The sequence below is a fragment of the Ischnura elegans genome, chromosome 5, assembly GCF_921293095.1.
Source record: "Ischnura elegans chromosome 5, ioIscEleg1.1, whole genome shotgun sequence".
Lineage (NCBI taxonomy): Eukaryota > Metazoa > Arthropoda > Insecta > Odonata > Coenagrionidae > Ischnura > Ischnura elegans.
In genome coordinates, this window is record NC_060250.1 from 99,376,338 (window position 1) to 99,397,985 (window position 21,648).

Sequence of the window (21,648 nt, forward strand, 5' to 3'; positions counted from 1 at the left end):
TCATAATATACAAATTATTTCGTTCTAGAAATACCGGTTTAGACTAATGGCAATGTTCAATTTTACCTCATTTGAAAAAGGCCAGATTGGCGCCTATGCGATGCCACTCCACGTGAAATCACAGGGACCTAGTTTCTACACGAGAGGATCGGAGTTTTACATCGTCTGAGGTTACCAATGCATGCATGAGGCACAGAGCTCAGGGAAACATGTCTTAATAATCACACAGTCTGTTTGATAAGGTATTAATAATCCTTATTTAAGCCAAGCGCTACCAGCTAGCATGGTACTCGGCTACCTGCTAGCATCCTGCGTCGTAATAGCGCTCAGAGCCTCGCCCCAAGGTCACCTCACTTGCGGCAGCGGGAACCAGAACGACGTCACGCGGAGTTTTTCCCGGCATTCATACTTACCCGTCGCGTATTCGCGCGCTTGAAAATTTTCACTTTTAATTTAATCGCGAAAAATAGATATCGTCTTATAAAACTCTAAAAGCGTTAAATACGTACTTCAGGAGTATTAATATTTCGATTTAGGCAATAAAAAATAATAGGAAACCACCCTATTTGAGCATTACGCCTCCGTCGTATTTCTTCTTCTTCCCGGTATTTATTTTCTTGCGCAAAATGCTTAAATAAAGTCAGAAATATGTCGTGTTTGGTCTTATTCTTTTTTAAATTACGCGCACATTACTAATATTTCAATCCAATAAAGGTGTAATAACAATTGCCGAAAGTCATTGTTAGACACCTTTCGGGCTAGTAGATGACTCATGCAGCAGTTGACCTCGAGAAAGGGGGAAATTCGAAGCAGGTAGGTAGAAAAAGGTCAGTGGGTGAGAAAAGGGGGTGGGTGCGAGACACGTTTCTATTTTTCTCGCGTAACTTGATATTTTTTGAAGCTAAGGTTTTTGTAATACAATCCCTGCGCGAGCTGGGATCTTTTGTTTGATTTCGGAGAAGAGGAAATCGTCAAGAGTGGGTGAGGCGAATGCTGAATGGAGGGGGATAGCAGATCGTGGGAAATGCGCCAATTTCACTATCCCACGGCACTGAGTTCCTCCCTATGGTAGTTTCATCTCCTGGGGAAGATTCAAAATAAGTGCTTGTCATTATTAGCCACAAAGGACACACGGCAAACACCTCCTCTCATTTTATCATAAGATGGATGCGGGAAAATGGTCAGTGGGGAGAAAGAGGGAAGGGTGAAACACGATTCTATTATTTTCCGGTAACTTGATATTTTTTTCAAAGCTGAGGTCTTCGTAATATGATCCCTGCACGAGCCGGGACCTTTTTTTTTGTTTTCGGGGAAGAGGACATCGTCTGAGAGGGGGGGGGGGGGGCGAACGCTGAATGGATGGGGATAGCGGATCGTGGGAAATGCGCCAATGTCGCTATCCCACGGAACTGAGGTTCTCCTGATAGGGGACACCTGGGATTTTCGGATTTTTTTCATCCGATCAATTTCGGTTCCCCACGTCGAACTCTTTTCACCGCTCAAACCCGTGAATTTGATGTATTTCGTCAGCTTGCCTAAAACGGCGCTGCATGCACTAGACGAGTTCTCATTTTTCCGAGTCAACTACCAACGACGTGCGAGCGACAGTGTATGACGCGAAATTCAAAGTATTCGAGGTATTCGAGACGGTACCTTTGGCATAACTATTCGAGATCTCGAATATCGAATACTTTCTATTATTCGAGGTATTCGAGTATTCGCGGATACTATTCGCACATCTCTAGTATAAATACTGTAACTGCAGGCTTACCCTACAAATCGCTAGTTCTAATTCACTCAAAAATAATATAAATAAGAAAAAGACATGCTTGGGCACTTTGTATCGGAAACTTTGTATTCAACTATCCTTTCAATGATCCCTATCCCTACAAGCAACACAAACAGTTTTGTCACTCATATTGCCAAACCATTCATGCCTTTGCTCAGAATTCAACCACATTCTCGTTCATATCTTCCACTTTGGCACTGTCATGACAAATTATTTTGACAATTTGGGGAAGTGTTGGTACATGCGGGAACACTCTACATATTTCACTGTTTCTAGACAGCGTGGACATCTTTCCTTCAATAGCCAAATTCTCAGGGTAGTTGAAAAAAATAATGTGTCACAGCTGGCGCCTCAATGTAGGAAGTTGGGTTGACCAACAAGTGGCACAGGATAATTGCAAATGACGCTGATTCATTTGAGTCCTCAAAATTACGGTGCGAAAGTTTCCAAGGCAATTTTTGATGCGTTGCAAGAATAAACTTAACAACTTATGCATTAAAACAGCTTCACAGAGTTAATTAGTGAAGAGGGGATTAAAGAATAAAAAAATTGCTGAAAAATAGGAAAAAAGCAAATTAATGTAGGTCTTTATTTGATAACCGCTGAGTGGCCAGCAACGTGCTTTCCTGAACAGTGAGGAGCCTTTATCATATACAATAAAATGAACAAAAGAGAGTTGAGATTTGATTGAGATACCTGGAAAATGTACAAAGGATAATTCTGGGGAGCAGATTTGAATGACAACCATATTTCTAATAATGAGATAGGAATCCAAGGTACTAAGTGAATAAACTTTGTTGAAGACAAGTATTGCATCAATCCTCAGTAAATTATTTGGATGTCAAAGAAAATAGATGGAATATTTAATTAAAGCTTACACAGTATAACAGTGTTAAAGCAAGTACGGGCTATTGTGAGACCCCCACCATTACGAGAGATAGCCGAAGCACCGTCAATTGACCCTATGATTAGCATGTAAAAAAATTCGTTTTTACGAGGCCTTTTTGGCGTTGACATTCGCCATAGCGAGAGTTTCCATCGCCGGAAAACCTTCACCATGAGTCCCTAATCTGTGTAATTGCTGGCAATTTGTTAGAAATGAAGTTAACGTGGAGAGCTCAGTTTCAAATTCATCTAGTAAACTGCCGTTTGATAAATAATAAGTTCATTTTGGTGAAAATATTATGGCATAAACATTCACGAATGCTCGATCTTCTTTTGTTCCTCGGGCAGCAGAAAGCAGTCAGCAGTATACCCACATGTCTGTGAGTTGCATGAATAGAGAGCATTTGAAGGTAGACACCATGGCCAAAACACGCAAAACACGCCTAAGCAAGAAAATGAAAATGTGATTTCATAACATATATTCCTAAATGGTTGTTTTCAACCTCACAGTAAAAATAGTTAAAACAATGAAACTAACTGAGTTTCATGCAGTTATATGGTTTAAATAAGATTCATTAGCTAATTTTGCATCAATTTCATTTAAAAACAGAATTTAGAAAACCAGGGCATTCATGGGTACTACATCCAGTAGAGCTAGGGGCTTTAATGGGTTAAGGTTTTCAGTAACTATGTACTTACTTTTGCAAGTGTAGAATGATGTATGCCAGAGTATCCCGATTGGGTTTTGGTAACTCTGCAATGGCCTCATATAACAAAGCTACTGAGTCTTCTGAGTCAGTAACTTCTGCTGCTCTTCCAAAGTCTTGCCACAAAACACGTGTAATGAGGGGCTCACTCAGGTTGCGGAGGAAGTCTTTCAAGACACCACACACCACATGAATATCATATCCATGGAGATTAGGGGCACCCTTCCCTCGCATAAATTTCTCCTGCAAGCAATGAAATGTTATTATCAAATTGACCACCCTCAGAGTTACATACTTGCTGATATGTACCGTATATGTCTGAATATAGTCCCCCTTTTTTTCCGTAAATGCCTGAGGTAAAAGTAAAGGGGGGGGACTATATTCAAACACATTTTTTTAACTTTTCCCGAAACTGAAGCCTCAAAATTAGGGGGGGGGGACTATATTCAGAGGGGGACTACATTCGGAGAAATACGGTAGTCGTGATTACACACTTGAAAATTGACTACTATGTTTGGTGATGCACTGGTAATGCATCAAGTTGACCGTGGATTCGTGCTATGATAGGGTTAGAGGGTCTTGACCAGTGGCCAGGGTAAGGGACACCCCATTGAGTTAGGTCCCAAATCTGAGGGACGAAAATACCCAGGCAACTCGCCCTCAAAACAGAGCTCTGTACAGAGAGGTTTAAAATATTCTTACGCTACTCGTAGCACGAAAACTTTTTCCTAGTGTAGGTGCCGGCAAGAAAGGGTTAATGTTAAGAGTTATTTTCAACACAAAGTCTACGTGAGATGAGAACAAAGGGTGCGTGCTAGTTACTTGTGAATGTTTCAAAGATGTTGCCTTCAACAAACATTCGTTGAATACGTGCCTTCAAAAATTTCACTTCTCTCTCAGATCCTGGTACTCTGTAAATTCCAACTTCATTGAGTCCCCGGGATTCTATCTCATTGACACAGTGGATGACAATCGAAGGAATCATAGGAGCACTCATTGGTGCATAATCAGCAATGGAGGCCTGAGGAGAGGGAAGAACCAATTTAACACAATTCATTTGTAAACATAATTCGATAAAATACTAGAGATCAGAAAATTCTATACTGATTGACGCAGTAAAAAATAGATAACAATAGTTGAGGCTAGGTAAAAATCCCAGATACAAATATTCCCAAGCATTAGATTCAACATATGCAGAATAATAAAAAGGGATTCCAAAAAAATCTTTACAAAATGACTGCAGGAAAATGTAAAGAAACAATCCACAACAAGCTGTAGAAAATATCAGGATCAAATAAAATAATTAACATTTTGCTTAGATAATTAGTTTCCTGGTGGTATCAGAAAGTTGACAAATGCACCATATTCAAGCACAAAACTTTGCTTCTGAAAATTAAATCCACAAAAACTGGTTTTAGACCTAAAGCTTTAAGCACGTAAATATTTGAAAATAAAGTCTAAACAATCAATATTCATTTATCAACGCAGAGCTTTATTTTTATTTACCATTATTTTTAATCATTTATTATTCGATCCAAAGATGGGAGCTGGAACGCCTTGGAAACGATCGTCCACCAAGAAATGAGTCGATGCAGAATTAACCCAGAAACCAATCATCATTTCTTAATCACACTATAAAATCGTGATGAAACCATCTCACTACGCAACAAATGAGGTGCATAAATAGCAGCTATATTTTGAAAAGGAACTCATTTCAACTGGATTCGCCTGCTTTGCAAGAGAAGAATTGTTAATACCTCTGTTCAACCAACCTTTTGACCCTTTTTAATATTCGGTGTGCCGCCTGATGGAACACAAGGAAGGGTAACCTCTTCTTTGCACTCTGCGTGGCAAACAACTTTGCAATCACTACATTTCAAAGCAACTTTTCCAAAGTTAATCCTGAAAAAGAAAAATGATGTTCAATAGAAATGAAATAAAATAAATACAACTTGTGGATACATAAAAATTCTCAAGACCACCAACACTAGATTACAACTATTACATACAATCATGCTGATACAACAAAATATGTATTCAAAATGTATGACCACATCTAACAAAAATCACCTCCACATACGAGGGCTGTACCAAAAGTAAGGTTCTTAATGAACTATAATGTTGAGAGAGTGCTAGGCTAAATCCCACAACTGTGACGTGCACAGTGGTTCCTCTACTCTTGAGTCCGCCAGTCCGCGATTCACTGTGTCGCTCATTATTGGCTTAGCAACCATCAACAATGAAAGGGTTGATCCCCGTTCCTGCCAAGTGTGAGGATCGAGCAGTAATCCAATTTCTCCATGCAAGGAAGATACCGCCCGTGGAGATTCATTGGCAACTGGCTGATGTTTATGGTGAAGACTGCATACGTCCGTTCAACACACCCGCAAATGGTGCACGGCTTTTGCTGAGGGCCTAACAGAAGTTCACAATGAAGAAAGGAGTGGAAGACCGCTGGTTTCGGATACAATTGTCCAGAAGATCAATGGTGAGCTACTCAAAGATCGGAGGGTCACTGTCCGTGAATTTGTTGAACACATTCCTGAAGCTTCCAACGGCACAATTGAAAGAACTTCAACAGAAACGTTGGGTTATTGTAATATGTGTGCTCACTGTGTCCCCTGGATGCTGACAGATGGATGCATGGAGCAAAGCCTTGACACAGCTCGCAAATTTCTTCAACAATATGAGGAGGGAGGCAACCAAGAGAAGTTGCTGGAGTCTATCGTCATGAGAGATGAAATGTGGGTGTTCCATTACACCCCATAAACAAAACACTTAGGTGGCAAACGTTTCAAGAGAGACGAAGTCCGAGCAGAGGTCACACGCTTCCTCAATGGGTTGATGGGAGACTTCTTCAACTTAGGGATACAAAAGCTGGAACACCGTCTTCAAAAGTGTCAAAAAAAAAAGGAAACTACCGTATATCTCCGAATATAGTCCCCCTCTGAATATAGTCCCCCCTCCCCCAATTTTGAGACCTCAGTTTTGGGAAAAATTTTAAAATGCAAAGGAAGGCAATTTTTCTGTGGTTAGCAAGTTAAGATTCTAGAGTTGATAAAAACTATTATTTCCTGTGTAGATTAAGAACAAATCTGTTCACATATTTTCCATCACAACAAAATAACTATACCTAAAACATGTTTAATCCATTGCATGTATCAGTAATTTATAGTTCCTTAACCAGATGTAATGAAGAAATGAGAAAATTTTTTAAGTATCCAAGGCTAATGTATTTTTTAAACATTCACAAATTATTAATATTTTTGATTTCCAAATGACTACAAACAATGCCAATATATAAGCTTTAACTTAAATCCCATAAACAGTATTGCATTTGGCCCTGAAACTTTCCTAGATCCAGTGTAACACACCCATCAAGTCATCACAAATCCAAGTGACCTGAAGAATTTAGGAAATCTAAATAAAATTGTGTTAAATAAATTATAAACATTATAAAAATATTGCCATCAAATGCCTGCTAAGCAAAATAATTAAACTACAGGACTTACAAATATCAAAGTAATAAAATTAAGAAATAAACTTTTTCCAACAAACATTAAAACTGAAAAAAATATTATATCAATTTTCAATGCCTCGTCGCGAATCATTGCATAAGTTACACAAAGAGCTTCTGCTCTGCATTTGCGCACAAATTCGACGATATTTTCCTCTAATTCTTTGAATCTGCCGCATCGAGACCCCCGAAATGACTTCCGCGATGTATTAGCGCTTTGCAAGCGCTGTGAATACTATGATTTACGGCGTATTCTGCAACGGCTATATTTAAATTGGCATCGAAACTCCATCTTTAATGGCCTCTAATCTGCCGCACGATTGATCCTCATCTTTCTACTTGATCCATCACCTCACTGTTGAACGTAAAATTATTTTTAATAAAGAAAATATCGCAGAAATAATTTCGAAACGTTATGTGACGTAATTTATCGATCCTACTTACCCTGGCGAATGTAATATATTCCTCAATAAATTGATCACACTTTCGATGCTGAGTCGCTGGATTTCGATCAAATGCAGTAATGCCGGCGCTTCTGGTTTAAAGTCGTCGATTATTGCGCCTTTTCAGAAACAAATGCATCACCTATTGCGCATTCTTGTTCTGTGAAGGCGGTAAAGGCAGTGGTTGTAAACACAAACTGCACGGACGTATAGTAGCTACGGACGCAATGAAATGCTAAATCGTCACGAAAGGTTCACTTTATCTGTTTATTTTTCGCAATTATTTAAATCGTGTAACTATTAAATGAGCGACGGGTGCATATACTATTGATTCAATTCCAGTGTTCGATTGATGTAATGATAGTGTGTGTTTAGTTTTCATTTTAATTATTTACTGTTTTGCGCCATTAAGTGATCAGTGTCGATTGAATTATTCTAACAATACTTTTCCAAGAAAAATTAACGGCTACCCGATGGATTCCGTGAAAACACATATTCGATATGCTATTTGAATCGGAAGAATCGTATCTTTACAGCATTTGTGGTAAAAATTGTCTAAATTTCCGGTAAAACGTGGCAGTATTTACTAATATCTCCGATTATAATCTTCATAAATATACTCAAATAGAAAGACTACGAGAACATTAGCCATTATGCCGTTATTTATAACTTTTATGGTCACCTTTAGTATGCTTAACTGGATTACACTCGATTATAGTCCCCCCCCCTTACTTTTCCGCAGCCATTTTTGGAAAAAAAGGGGGGACTATATTCGGAGATATACGGTATGTTGAAAAATAGGCTAAAGTGTGAGCTTTTCAACAATGTGAAAATTAATAGCAACTAACAAATTTTTCTATTTGTAAAAAATATAGGAACCTTCCTTTTGTTACAACCCTTATATATACTTCTTCCCATTAAAATGACAGACATAATTGTAGCAAAGCTAGGCTATTCAAGAATGCAATACAATACATTTTCTTTCTATTGACTAAAAGGAACACACCAAAAGAAAATACAGAAAATATTCTTTCAGTCTTCCGATGAAAACTTCAATGTCATAGCATTATTACGGTGTTAAACTTAGAAATTACTTGAGGTAAAAAATTAGATTAATTTAATTTTTTACCTTAAGTTAGCATACATCCATAGGAGGAAAAGCACCCACACAAAAAAATACAGTAAGTACCTTATTAAACAATTATGGACTGCAAACTGCATTACAGATAATCTTTTCAGCATAAAATAATCATTGCCACCCACCACTACATATACCAAATGCAGGGGCATGGAATTTTTGCGATCCGCAAAAACATGAAATATGACGGAAAATTTACTAGGTTGCACGAAATTCACTTGGTTCCACAAAATTTCATGCTAATGCTCTTTCATAAAAAAGCTCATAACTTGGGTTGATTTTGTGAAATATTCAACCATTATTTTTTAAATGGTGTTTCGGTACATAGTAATGGATGCTGATCGTCGCTTCCTGATATTAGCCATATACAATAATAGAATACAGCAATACCAACCTCTTCCCGCATGGAGTGCACTCTTCTGATTTGAGGACAGTCTTCTCTGAAAAACAATGCTGCCGGCTATTTATTCTCTTTGAAGCTTCAAAAGCAATTCCAATATCTGGAGCACACCAACCACCACCAGACTGCCTTCCCTTGGTCTTTGTAGACAGACCAGACTTTTCATCAGAATCTGCCAGAAGAAAGTGATGAAATAACTAAAGGCCTGGTTACACAACACATTCACACATACAGGTTAATGTCTAAATGTATGAATGCGAGAATGAACGCCAAAATGCACCGTGTAACCACCCAGCTTGTGCAAATGCATGCAAATTAGAACCTGTTCTAAGTTGGCTCATGCATTTGTACATGTTCCGTTCCGGTCCACCAAAATCATTCTCGCAAACGCACATTAACATGGCAGAAAAAAAAACTCTGACAAACAAACATTCCCCAATATTTCTCACAAATTTTTAATCAAGCCACTGGAGCTATTTTCTCATTAAGTTCTAAGTAATTGAACTAAATGAATAACTATAGAGTCTTAACTAAAACTGGTTAAGTAGAGTTGTGGTCAGAACAAAGTCTGTTGTTTCATGGACTCCTTTGCTTCAGAATTTTCTCAAACTTTTCTCAAAGGCACTAAAACTATGTTCATGGTGGTGGCATTTTATACACCTTTTCCCTTTCATGATTAAAAATGCTCGAGTAACCTAAATTAGCAGTGACTTATTGACTAATAGTAGTGCAGTCTTTGATTTTTTCATGCTAAAAGGTGGGAAAAACTCCAAAATCACCACATATTTTCATTCACTTATTGGTTTTTCTGGTTATCTGACTAAAAATGAACTTAAAAAGTACTAAGAACATTACATGAAATCTCTTCTGGATGAGAAACTCTATGGGCCGAACTCAAATGCAATCAATTCAATTAAAAACACTTACCTAAGCAATCGATTAGGAAGCACCCACACATGAAAATTAACTGAAATTTGTTCATTATCATAAAAATAAGACACCAAGCTTGTAAGCCCTTCATACTACAATAGGCAGCTGCACCAGCATGAACTGCTTAATGAGACGAACAATACCTTCTCAAGTAATACTATTATATGATGCAAACCTGAGTATCCATACATGCTGACAATGTGTGGAGGGGGAGGGAGTTGGCGTCGACCCTGCAGCTTTTGAGGTGGAGGCAATGGTTGATTTTTGCAGTAACCATTCTCTTGAGAGAGGATCTCTGGATGATCAGCAATGGAACCACAACACATATATAAAAACACAGAAAAATCGAGACTCTGAAATCAACTTGCTGTTATGATTTTTCCCAGCTCTAATAGGAGAAATCAGTGGTATTGACAGAAAGAAGGTGATTTAGTGATGACAAAGCAACCAAAAAGTGAACGACAAAAAATAAAAAGTAGAAGGCTAAAGGGTAGTCATTTGTGTTCAAAACGCCAGATGCGAGAGGAAGTACTACAATACAAAACTCCAGATGTTTCAAGCATTATTATCTGAAACACAAACTTCAGGACATTATTGAAGAAGAGTAAGCAAAAACAATAAAAATATGTGTGTGAGATTTCAGAGGTTACATATCTCCCATGCAATATGGTGAACATTGTGGAAAAAAAGTTAAAGTGTGGTGCAACATGCAAATAAGATAAGTGTTAACAACAAAATGTAAAACTTGAGCCATCATAGACCCTACGAACAAGATATTGAAAAAGAATGAAGGACAAAGAACACAAGAAGACATAGCAAATATAAAGAATTGAAGTACTGCCCTTCAATACCAGATCTCCATTTGGTGAGCAACAAATTACCAAAACTCATGGTCCAACAACAAAAAAAGTTATCATGGCAAATTAAGACAGAGAGAAAAGTGCCGCACCAAATAATACAGTTTTGATTGCCAAGCATCTCCTGAGGAAACTTTGTAACAATGTTGGCCACATGTTATGAAGTGACAATCTGCAGGTTAGCATAGTAGGATAAAATATAGCATTTATCATGCACATTCTAATTTCTTATCATTTGAACCGAAAATTACCTGAAATCATTTGTTATCTTGAGACAGGATCTCTGAATGACCAGCAATGAAACCACAATATATTAAAACACAGGAAAATTAAGACTATGAAATCAACTCACTGTTATGATTTCTCCCAGCTCTAATAGAAGAAATCAGTAGTATTGACAGAAAGAAGGTGATTTAGTGAAGACAGAGTAACCGTGACCGGCAAAACTAAAAATCAGAACAATGTAGCATGAAGCAGAAAGGCAAGGGTTCAAAATGCTGGATCAGGCAGACAGAGCTTAAAATATATTGCAGAACTCTTGATGTTTCAAGCAGTGTTTTCTAAGCAACTGAGTGCAGTTCATGGCGAAGTAAAAAAACCCAGTACTGTTCTACAAACTTTTATACGCTGTCGACTAGTGTCTACGGCTATAGCATCATTCTCAGGACAAACATAAGGAGCACTTACAATGTCGAGCCTTATATATTCTACAAAAGAAAGGGGGAGGAAGACCAGATGAAGGGGAGGGGGGGGGCAGGTTAGAGGGAGGGTCCAAACATAAAAGTATAAATCCGGGGAGGGAGAGGCAGATAGAAGGTCGGGTGGTGATCAGGTTAACTAAGTGCACGGTTATCCAAACGAAGAGTAAGCAAAAACAATATTTCAAAATGGGTGCTACACGTCAGAATGCAGGGATACATGTAAAGGCATGTATACGTGAGATACATAATTGGTCATCAAACATGTCAACAACAAATTATTCTACATTCATACATGAATACGTATACATATAATTATTACATTGTAAACGGTGTATAATGGCAATGCATTCAACTCCGATTTATAAAAGTAATATTTTTGTCCTTTAATTTGAAATGAAAAATTCATCCAAAGTTATTTAACACATCTAATTATGACATTGAATGTCATAAATTTTCATAGCTATAATTTCTTGTCTACTTTTTAAAGTGGGGCAATCAAGTATGACAACTGAAAAGTTTCATTCCCCAGATTACAGTTTTCTTACTGTAAATCAAAGAAATTCATTTTTAATATTCTACCTTGCTTCATGCAAGTGCCCTACGGGATAAATACAAAGCAATGGAGGAGGTGCTCAATGATGGAAAAATAAATTAGGATCCAAACAGCTGAAGGCATCTTTAAAAGCATTTACCTCAAACTGCATTTTCATAGCATTGACTCAAACTGTACTTGGATGTATATCACTACTTTTCAAAAGGAACAAAATGATGATAGCTTGTACCAGGTTTCATAAAGAATGTTGTTGAGGAATAAAAGAGTACCATATAAGCGTGTGTAAGAGGCGCACCCCTATTTTGAGCATCGGAGCTATGAAGAAAAAAATTTGCGGCATTTTTTTTTATACTATCGTGCAGTGTTGCAGATGTTCGCCTGGAATTTCGACGGTTATCGAACTTTTCTCTTTCAATATTAATTAGCGGTAATAGCGGCATAAGAGGGAGTAGAAAGAGTTCCGATCCTCTCTTCGCATATGCCGTTGCTCTACGATGCTTGTCCTATTCACGAACAATTTTGTTTAAATGCTCTCGCTGGAGTATTGCAATAGAATTGCTGCCGTGGAAAATTTTAAGGCAAAACACGACAAGCACATAGCATGAACCTTCCCAAGAGCTTGGGCAACAAGCGGGGCAATCTCAGCGCCGTAGGATAATAACCACGTCGTAGATTAAATGGAGCCACATTCAGCCCTCCATCAGCCAATGCCTCTGCCATTTTTTTTCTTTCCGAGACCCCACAGGAAAATAGGAAAACATCAAGTTACAGGGGAACAATGGAAACGTGTTTCATCCCTACCCCGTCTCACCAACTGACCTTGATCGATCTCTCAGTTTATGGAGGCCAAACGCTAGGTGAGTCATCTACTGAGCCCAAAGATATCTCGATAGCCTTCAATAATTGTAAGACACGCACGAGGTTACAAAAAAGGAAGAGATCTAACGCGACGCATATCTGACAGAATATAAGTTTTTTTAAGCCCTAATTGTTTGACACAAAGATTTATAGTTACAACAAGGCTACTAATATTCAAAATGGTCCAACAGGACAATTTCGGAAGAAACAAGCGTAGCATAAGCGCATTCAAACAAGACGAGATGGACTGGAAACTTTAGGCAACGCAAACTGCGTATATCACATTGCTGCGCCTTCGCCCCTTCGCTTCGAAGGCAACGACGTCACATGCAAGATCGGACGTGTTCTTCCCGTGCTCCTCCACTCATAGCCTCGTAGCTTGAAATACGGAGGGGAGGGAGCGTGCTCCTTCCCCTCCGTTTTTCGTTGCTTGCTTCGAAGACTCCGCTCCTTCCCCTGGACCTCTCCTTGCGCGCTCTTCACTTATAAGTATTTCTGATTTCTTCCATCCACAATTTAGTCCAACAATGAACATATAAAATTCGAGGAATCAAGCGAGATGGAGTGGAATTGATTCATAATGAAACACTTAATTGCAATTTTCCACAAAAATAAAATTTTTACTACGACTTAAGTTTCGATGATACTACATCATTTTCAAGTAACAACTGAGAGAGGAGAAATGGGGTGGAAGGTCCTCAAGGAGCTGGTTGGAATGGATAGGGGTGCAAGGCGTGGAGGGGAGGGGGGGAGGGGAGGGGGGGGAGGGGAGGGTGGAAAAAAACCGGAGGAGGTAAAAAGGTTGGGAATTGAAGGGTTTTTTCGGGGTTGACAAACTTGAACATAGAAATAAATGAATGCATTTTAAAACACGTGGCGGTCTTCTTGTCTTCGGGTGTTTCCGAGCGCCTTCCGTGAATGGTGTGGAAGGGGGGGAAAGACGTCTTCTGTGCTAGAAGGGTCATCGGGGGTGCGTTCTTCTGAGGGCGTGTAGGTGGGGGGCGGGGGGTCGGCGGTTAGGGTTCACCGTATGGTTCTTGTGGGATCTCTTTCACGTCGAGTGGGCGACAGGAGGGGGGGAGAAGGGATTTTAACACTTCTGGGAAACACACTATTGGAACTTAATGGCAAGCAAGGGTGATTTTGAAAGGTTGAGGTGGTCATTGAGAAGGGAAACCTGGGAATGTTTATGTTGGTGGATCTCTAATTGTTCCAAGGCGTCTAATTTCCTTCCTTTGATATTTTTGTGGAGCACTTTGGTTGTGAAGTTTGGATTGTGGCCACTCTCAATGATGTGTTGGTGGTTGGTTGGTCGATGGTGGCCAAACACATCATTGAGAGTGGCCACAATCCAAACTTCACAACCAAAGTGCTCCACAAAAATATCAAAGGAAGGAAATTAGACGCCTTGGAACAATTAGAGATCCACCAACATAAACATTCCCAGGTTTCCCTTCTCAATGACCACCTCAACCTTTCAAAATCACCCTTGCTTGCCATTAAGTTCCAATAGTGTGTTTCCCAGAAGTGTTAAAATCCCTTCTCCCCCCCTCCTGTCGCCCACTCGACGTGAAAGAGATCCCACAAGAACCATACGGTGAACCCTAACCGCCGACCCCCCGCCCCCCACCTACACGCCCTCAGAAGAACGCACCCCCGATGACCCTTCTAGCACAGAAGACGTCTTTCCCCCCCTTCCACACCATTCACGGAAGGCGCTCGGAAACACCCGAAGACAAGAAGACCGCCACGTGTTTTAAAATGCATTCATTTATTTCTATGTTCAAGTTTGTCAACCCCGAAAAAACCCTTCAGTTCCCAACCTTTTTACCTCCTCCGGTTTTTTTCCACCCTCCCCTCCCCCCCTCCCCTCCACGCCTTGCACCCCTATCCATTCCAACCAGCTCCTTGAGGACCTTCCACCCCATTTCTCCTCTCTCAGTTGTTACTTGAAAATGATGTAGTATCATCGAAACTTAAGTCGTAGTAAAAATTTTATTTTTGTGGAAAATTGCAATTAAGTGTTTCATCAACAATGAACACACTCGTTCGAATTTTCTAAAGCGCAGGTTTTGACACCAACATAATTTTCAGTTGCAATAATCCTCATATTAGCGTCTGAAGATGATTTTTGGAAAATCAGGTCCTCAGCATAATGGAAATTACTCGGCAAGACAGATATTGACTATTAACTAGGTATGTCCTTCAAAAATATGCGTTTCTCTACTTTTGATAACCGATTACTATATGCAGTATAAATGCCGCGAGATGCCCAATCGTGGCAGTAAATTTAGCGCGCCCTCTGGAGCGAAAAACCCTGCGCGATCTTCCATGTTCACCTCTGGGGTACCGACGTAACGGTGCGATGCTTACAAGAAAAGCAAACAGGAGCATTTTGAAAATACGTCACTAAGGGAGAAACTCCCCTGCCTGCCGCTTGTTTTTGACCGAGGATTACAGATGACTGACTCACACTGAAAACCAAGGCCACTCAGTTCCCCTTAGACTTGCAACCGGTGAAGGGGAGGGGGGGAAGATTAGAAGTTTGTGTAAGAGGCGCACCCTCATTTTCGGCTGCAATTTCTAGGAAAAAAGGTGCGCCTCTTACACGCGCTTATACGGTACTATGCCACTAGGCCTCAATATGTTTTATATTGAGTCAATAACTTCTAGGGAATAAAAACTAAGTGAACACTGATCTTACCATTAATAGTAGGAGCTGACGGACGTGTTACTGTACTTGGAGGAAGTTGAGCAGCTTTCCTCTTATTTTCCTTGTCTCTGCCAGTTTCAATTGTGCAAGTGGCATTCACTGGCCCTTCTCGTGAAACACGAACAGTAGTTGTTGCTATCACATGACCCCCTTCAGCAACTGCTTCGACTTTACGACTCTTCTGAAAATTTTAAAGATAATGCATCTCAGTAATGCAAGTATTACTCAATATGTAGGGACTGAGAAACATAAGTAATACGTCATCATATACAGTATGATTATTTTTCATACCAGTCAAATAAGTTGTAACATCCAATTAAACTAATATTAAAAACTTTTACATCATATTTCGATTGCAAGGGTTTCATGTATATTTAGTTTCAATTTGTACCATTGCCAAAATGGTAAGTCATGAAAATACACTACCCTGGTAACTTTTCACAGGAAAATTATTTATTGGTACGACGTGTTTCAACGCTGAGGCATCATCCTCAAGTACACTGTTTATAATATCGCAATCCAAAAAATACCCAAATTCTGGCAGGGGGGAGGGAGAAGGATTATACAGGGGGGGAAATTTGGGGAGGAGTTGGAGGGTTGGTGAGGGAATGGTTGGGATGCATGACTAAGCCCACGCTAGGAGAGGCAGGTAAGGTTCCTCGGCCGGGGAAAAGGGTCGGTTTGGAGCGGGGTAAATTGTGAAGGTTAAGTGCAGTGGTAATGAGAGGTGAGTTTCTCAGGAAGATGATGTCATTAAGGACATGTCCCAAACTCAAATTTCTTTTAATCTCCAACTCTTTCAGAACGTCCACCTTCCTCCCCTTCTTGACTTTGCGACCAATAAATAGTAAAATAAAAAAGTATCAATAAATAATTTTCCAGTGAAAAGTTACCAGGGTTGTGTATTTTCATTTCAACATGGATTTTCACAAAGTAAAAGGCAAATCGATTGAATTCATGGTAAGTCATCTTGACTTAACTACAGTGCCTGTTAATTGAAAGTTGGCAGCTGCAGGTATATGTGTATCTGCTAATCTCACTGAATATACTTGTACATGCACTTTGTGTAATTCATTGACGTGCCTTATACTGATGCACAATGCTGTTATCAATCTCTGGGCAAATAAATAAATAAATAAATTTACCTATAAAAGTTCAGAAGATTCATTAAATGCCTTTAATATTGAGCATACTAATGATAACAAAATTGTTAAATTAGACCACAGTACAGCATTAATGGTGCAGATTTGGAGAAGTTTTGATGGATGATTCTAAGGGCAAAATCTGCCTTGCTAAATTTTTGGTCAGAGCATCTACGTGAGAGCTCCACTTCAATTTGCAGTCCAGAATAAGGCCTAGTAAATTTAAGCTCTCAGGAATTTCAAAAGGTAAAGAGTTCTTTAGAGTTAAGATGTTGCAGTGATATTTGGCCAAACTTGTTGGTGCACAAAGAAAAAGTCTTGTTTTGTCTTTATTCAAAGTCATTTCAAGAAAACCACTCAGTTGCTTGTTCAATGGTTCTAGTACTGTGGGTATAGCACTGTGCGCATTAGAGGAACAGATTTGCATTTATGTATCATCTGCATACATAGTGAAAGCTATTCCTTCCATAAATATTGTGAAGTCATAAGTATAGATAAGATATAATAATGGACCCAATCTTGAAGGTGACCCTTGCAGAGCACCTTCTGTTATGTGATTGGCAGAAGATATAGCTACACCATTGGAACTATTTATTTGGACAATAACCTCTCTGTCTTCTTCGTAAGATTTTAATAGGTTTAGGGTATTATAGGAAATACCATAAACCTTGCTGTAGCTTGTGTAGAAAGAGCTTGTGATTGACACAAAGTTTTACTTAGATCTAAAAATATGCTAATTGAGGTCATGTTATTATTTCGATCTTCCAATAATTCTTGATATACCTCAGGTAACAGTTTTGGTGGATTAAATAAGGAGTGTTTGTCAAAAAAAATAACTTATCTATTATATATTACTTCTTCAACGGTTTTGGAAAAAGTTGGGAGAATGGCAATAGGACTATAGTTGATTATATCTTCATGATTGCTCTTTTTATACGTAGTATAAATAAGTCCTACCTTTCAAACTATTTGTACAAAGTCATGGTATTTTATAGGTTATCAATAGTATGATAATACTTACGCTCGAGCTGCTGGATGATCGCCTTCGTTTTGCAGCTTGTGCCTCTCCGCTATCAAGAGAAGGCCTTTGACTTTTCCACTTTTTGCCAGACCTCAAAAATGAGTTGTCTAAATCATCTTCTGAGCGTGAAAAACTCAAATCTGAGAGAATGGAGCCTGCAAAAAAAATTACCATTACGGCCATCCCAATGCAATTTCATCACTGATGGTAACATTTTTCAAATCAACCAAAATTACAGTAAAAATAGTTTTCATAGATAAAAATGCATGAGATAATTAGGCAGCCTCATAATAATAATTACATAGACAGTACATAATGCCATGCATACATACAACATATAAACTGTCATGCATCAAAATTTCATTGATATACATAATTCCATAAAAATGTAACCAAAAGAGATAAAAAAAAATAGAGAATGTTACAATGCCACTGGGATTCTAAGCAAGTGCCTATTTCAGCCCATTTTGAGAATTATAATGAAATACCATAAAAATCATCCCTTGCAGCTAATTTTAAGTCACCAAGTGCATCCACCAGGTTGTGGATGGTGGGTTGACCTCTATATATTGCTTAGCTGTGATACAAGCGTGTTGAATATGCAGTCGTCGGTAAAAAGTGACGGTGTTAGGAAGGTGGAATAAGTCCATCCTCAGATAAAGTAGGCTATTTAAAAGATACCGAAACCTGTGAAGAAGCCATGACTTAGCATCGAAAAGCCACCAACAATCATGCTTCCCAATAACCAGTGTGGCCACCAGCTCTTCTTCATGAGAGTGAGGGCAGAGACCACAGTGTTTGGTACACAGTGACACGCATAACACTACAGACGTGGTAACATTTACTTTAACCGCTCTGCAGTACTATGATGTGGATGTAAAGGAGTGACCACCACAATATCTTGACCAGTCGCACCTACTCCAATAATTAACATACAAGACATGAAGGGCGTTCACTTGAATGAAATATTATGGGGGTAAACTATTCCCCCTTTCAGATCCCCAGGCAATGACTACTTGAGAGAGTACATCTGTAAAATGTGATTGTCACAGAGGGTCGCTTGTGTTCTTGTACACATTGTCAGCAGTCAATTAAGAAAAAAGCTCTAAAATATACATGAGCATTGCTTGCTGAAAGGGCACACAAAATTCTGCATGGTTGAAAGTTACCCTTAATGTGCCAATGAAATGTAATGTTTCACCAGATAATCAAGGATAGCTCGGGCATTTTAACAGGTCAATCCATCCTCCAAATCAGCATGAGTAATGATTAGACACAATGCTTTGCAGAACGATAACACATAGGTACTCAGCAGTTTGAGCATCTAGCCCCACAAACGTTTCAGAAAAGTAGCGATTAGCAGTGACTTAAAATAATTCGACGATGGGAAAAACACTTTCAGATTTCCCTCCTATCTGAGGTTGGGAGAAAAATTGTTCACACTAAGGCATTGAAAATTATATCTCCACCATTAATTACACTTCACTCTGTCAAGCACGAAACTACTCAGTTAAGAAAGTAGTTCAGATAGAATTAAGACATTCTTGCTCAAACTTATTTTCTTGTAAAAGAGCAATTTTGAAAGCATGTTCCTTAGGAGGTTAATGCGGTACGCCTAAATGCCAAATCATCAACTAACCTGTTGTGTCAAATTCGGTGATGGTTTTAAGTCTATCATCATCAAGTCCAGCGCGACTGTTTCTCGTATTCTTCACAGTGGAATTCAAAAGCGCCAACTTCTCCTTCGTTTCTTCATTAAGCTGGTTCTGCTGAGGCACAAGCAAGTCTCTGATGAGAGCCATTTGTCGTTCCTAAAAATAAAAGTCACTTCTTCAATACCACACAAATATGCTCGTCTTTTACAGTGGCAGGGCTCATCATACCAATGCCTGATTTTCTAGTTCAATCCGCCTCCTTCTCTTCCTTTCCTGATCTAGCATTCTTCTGGCGCTTTGTATTTTATTTTCTGAAGCAGACATCTCCTTCTGCGACTTGGCCAATGCAGCTTGTAATCTCTTACATTCTTCGACCGCTGCACACCACTGAAGTCTGCATTCTTCTTGATTGATAACGAACCGTAAAAACTCTGAAATCCAAATCACGCACATCAATGTATTTAGGGCCGCTCTGACACATGAGCTTTAACATTATCAAGCTTCAAAACCGAGAAGCCACACATAAATTAAGACAGTGATATCAACCTTTCAAATGCATTGTACGCACCTTGCTCGGATCCATCGATCAGAATATTTTGAAGTCTAATAATATCATCGAATAATGCTCCTAAGGATAACCCTTCCTCGACCATGTTGATACTACCACCGAAATCCAATTGTTATTTAAAAACCACAAATATTATCCTCTAACAACGTGGAACGGTTTTAGATGGACACTTGCACTGAAAACTTCACGGTAAATTGCTACACTAAGCACACAAGAATAATAACTACATGACCGGAAAGATTAACAAATTTACATTTCTCCGACTCTCCGTCCCAACTCCCCGTTGACATTCGTCCACTCCTCGCTCGCCTGTGCTCGCCTGGTTCCGCCTCCTCCGCCTCTTTCCCTCGTTTTCAACGGACAAGTTCAAAATCTGCTAAATAAGTACAGGAAGCCAATCAGAGGCGTGCTTCAGAGCTTCCCCTTCTCCAAGCCCTTCTCTCTCTTTCCTCATAGTTCCACTATGTTCCGCATAGCGCTAGCGATGTCGCAAGACATGGCGGTCAATGCAAATGAAGATAGTGGCAGTTACACTCAAATACTATCAGATTCTCTCGCTTCGATCCATAACTTTCATCTCAAAAGAACGCTTCGCTATTTAAAAATTACATGAAACTCTTAAAAAATAATTTTTACCATTATTTTATTGTAATATTTCCTCAGTGTTCATGAAAAATCAAGAATAGTACCCCCCCATAATACCCCACCCGACCCGCTTGTGGAGAGGGCGTTACCATGGGACTATATGAGGATTGTGAAAAGTACCGCATGAAAATTAATTAATTACAGCCAAACCAAAGCCCATTCAATGGAACCACTACTAGTTTGGGGATTTGTTCACCATTCCGAAGGCCATAAAAAATACGGCATTGAAAAAGGCGGAGCAAGTTTCGTGGTCTCCCCTTGTAAGTATGAATCCTGGGAAAAGACTGTGTGACATCTGTTTGCTGCTGTGTGATGCCACCTGGGTGCGAGGCTATGAATGCCACTACGATGCAGGCTGCTTGCTGCTAAGCATAGTGGTAGCATAGAGTACCCTGCTAGCAGGTAGTGCTTGGCTTCAATAAGGATTATTGATACCCTGTCAAACGAAGGAAACTTTCCGACCATAGGCAATTTTAATAAGTGAATATTAAGAAATGTTTCCCTGAGCTCTGTGCCTAATGCACGCATTGGTAATTTCAGACGATATAAAACTCCTAACTACTTGTATAGAATCTAGGTCCCTGTGACGTCACGTGGAGTGGCATTGCATGGCTGCCAATCTGACATTTTTCAAATGAGGTTAAAATTGACCATTAGCATTCGTCTAAACTGGGATTTCTAAAACCGAATAATTTGAATATTATGAATGCACTAAAGGTGGATAAAGAAATGCAATCAATGCATTTGTTTTTCTTTGATGAAGGAAACTACCCCTTTATCGTCAGGTGGTCTTGTTGAGTAGGAGTCGCAGACGGAAGCAAGTAGGAGGGAATTAGATAAATTTAGAGTGGGAAGGGACAGCCACGCAGCAATGGGGCTCCTAGCACAGTGAGAGGTTAGCTAGTGAGGAAAAATGATGGAAGACCTAGTAGGGAACACCTTGATGCAACATTTTCTGAATATATCATGCACACTGGTCACTGATGCTCACATTGAGAAACTCAAGCTGTGAGGAGGACAGAGATCATTTGGAGGGACTTGGGAAGTGGCAATGCTGGGGACACAAAATAATTGAAAAAACCAGAGCTACAAACCTCATGGTTTAAGAAAAGGGGAAATCTCAAAG

The 21,648-nt window shown here is 39.3% G+C and overlaps 1 protein-coding gene across 1 annotated transcript in view; it reads right to left on the reverse strand.

The window, feature by feature from the left end:
* LOC124159750 (rac GTPase-activating protein 1-like) overlaps positions 1 to 20,188 on the reverse strand; it is a 34,778-nt gene extending 14,590 nt beyond the window's left edge. The window contains exons 1-10 of the mRNA XM_046535661.1: positions 19,878 to 20,188; positions 19,538 to 19,740; positions 19,294 to 19,465; positions 17,655 to 17,809; positions 15,483 to 15,672; positions 9,985 to 10,104; positions 8,874 to 9,051; positions 5,154 to 5,283; positions 4,256 to 4,402; positions 3,374 to 3,624 (exon numbers count right to left, since the gene is read on the reverse strand). Of these exons, the coding sequence (XP_046391617.1) occupies positions 3,374 to 3,624; positions 4,256 to 4,402; positions 5,154 to 5,283; positions 8,874 to 9,051; positions 9,985 to 10,104; positions 15,483 to 15,672; positions 17,655 to 17,809; positions 19,294 to 19,465; positions 19,538 to 19,740; positions 19,878 to 19,962 (1,631 nt within the window). The 5' untranslated portion in view covers positions 19,963 to 20,188. The remainder of the gene's footprint in view (positions 1 to 3,373; positions 3,625 to 4,255; positions 4,403 to 5,153; positions 5,284 to 8,873; positions 9,052 to 9,984; positions 10,105 to 15,482; positions 15,673 to 17,654; positions 17,810 to 19,293; positions 19,466 to 19,537; positions 19,741 to 19,877) is intronic.
* Positions 20,189 to 21,648: the final 1,460 nt, after the last annotated feature.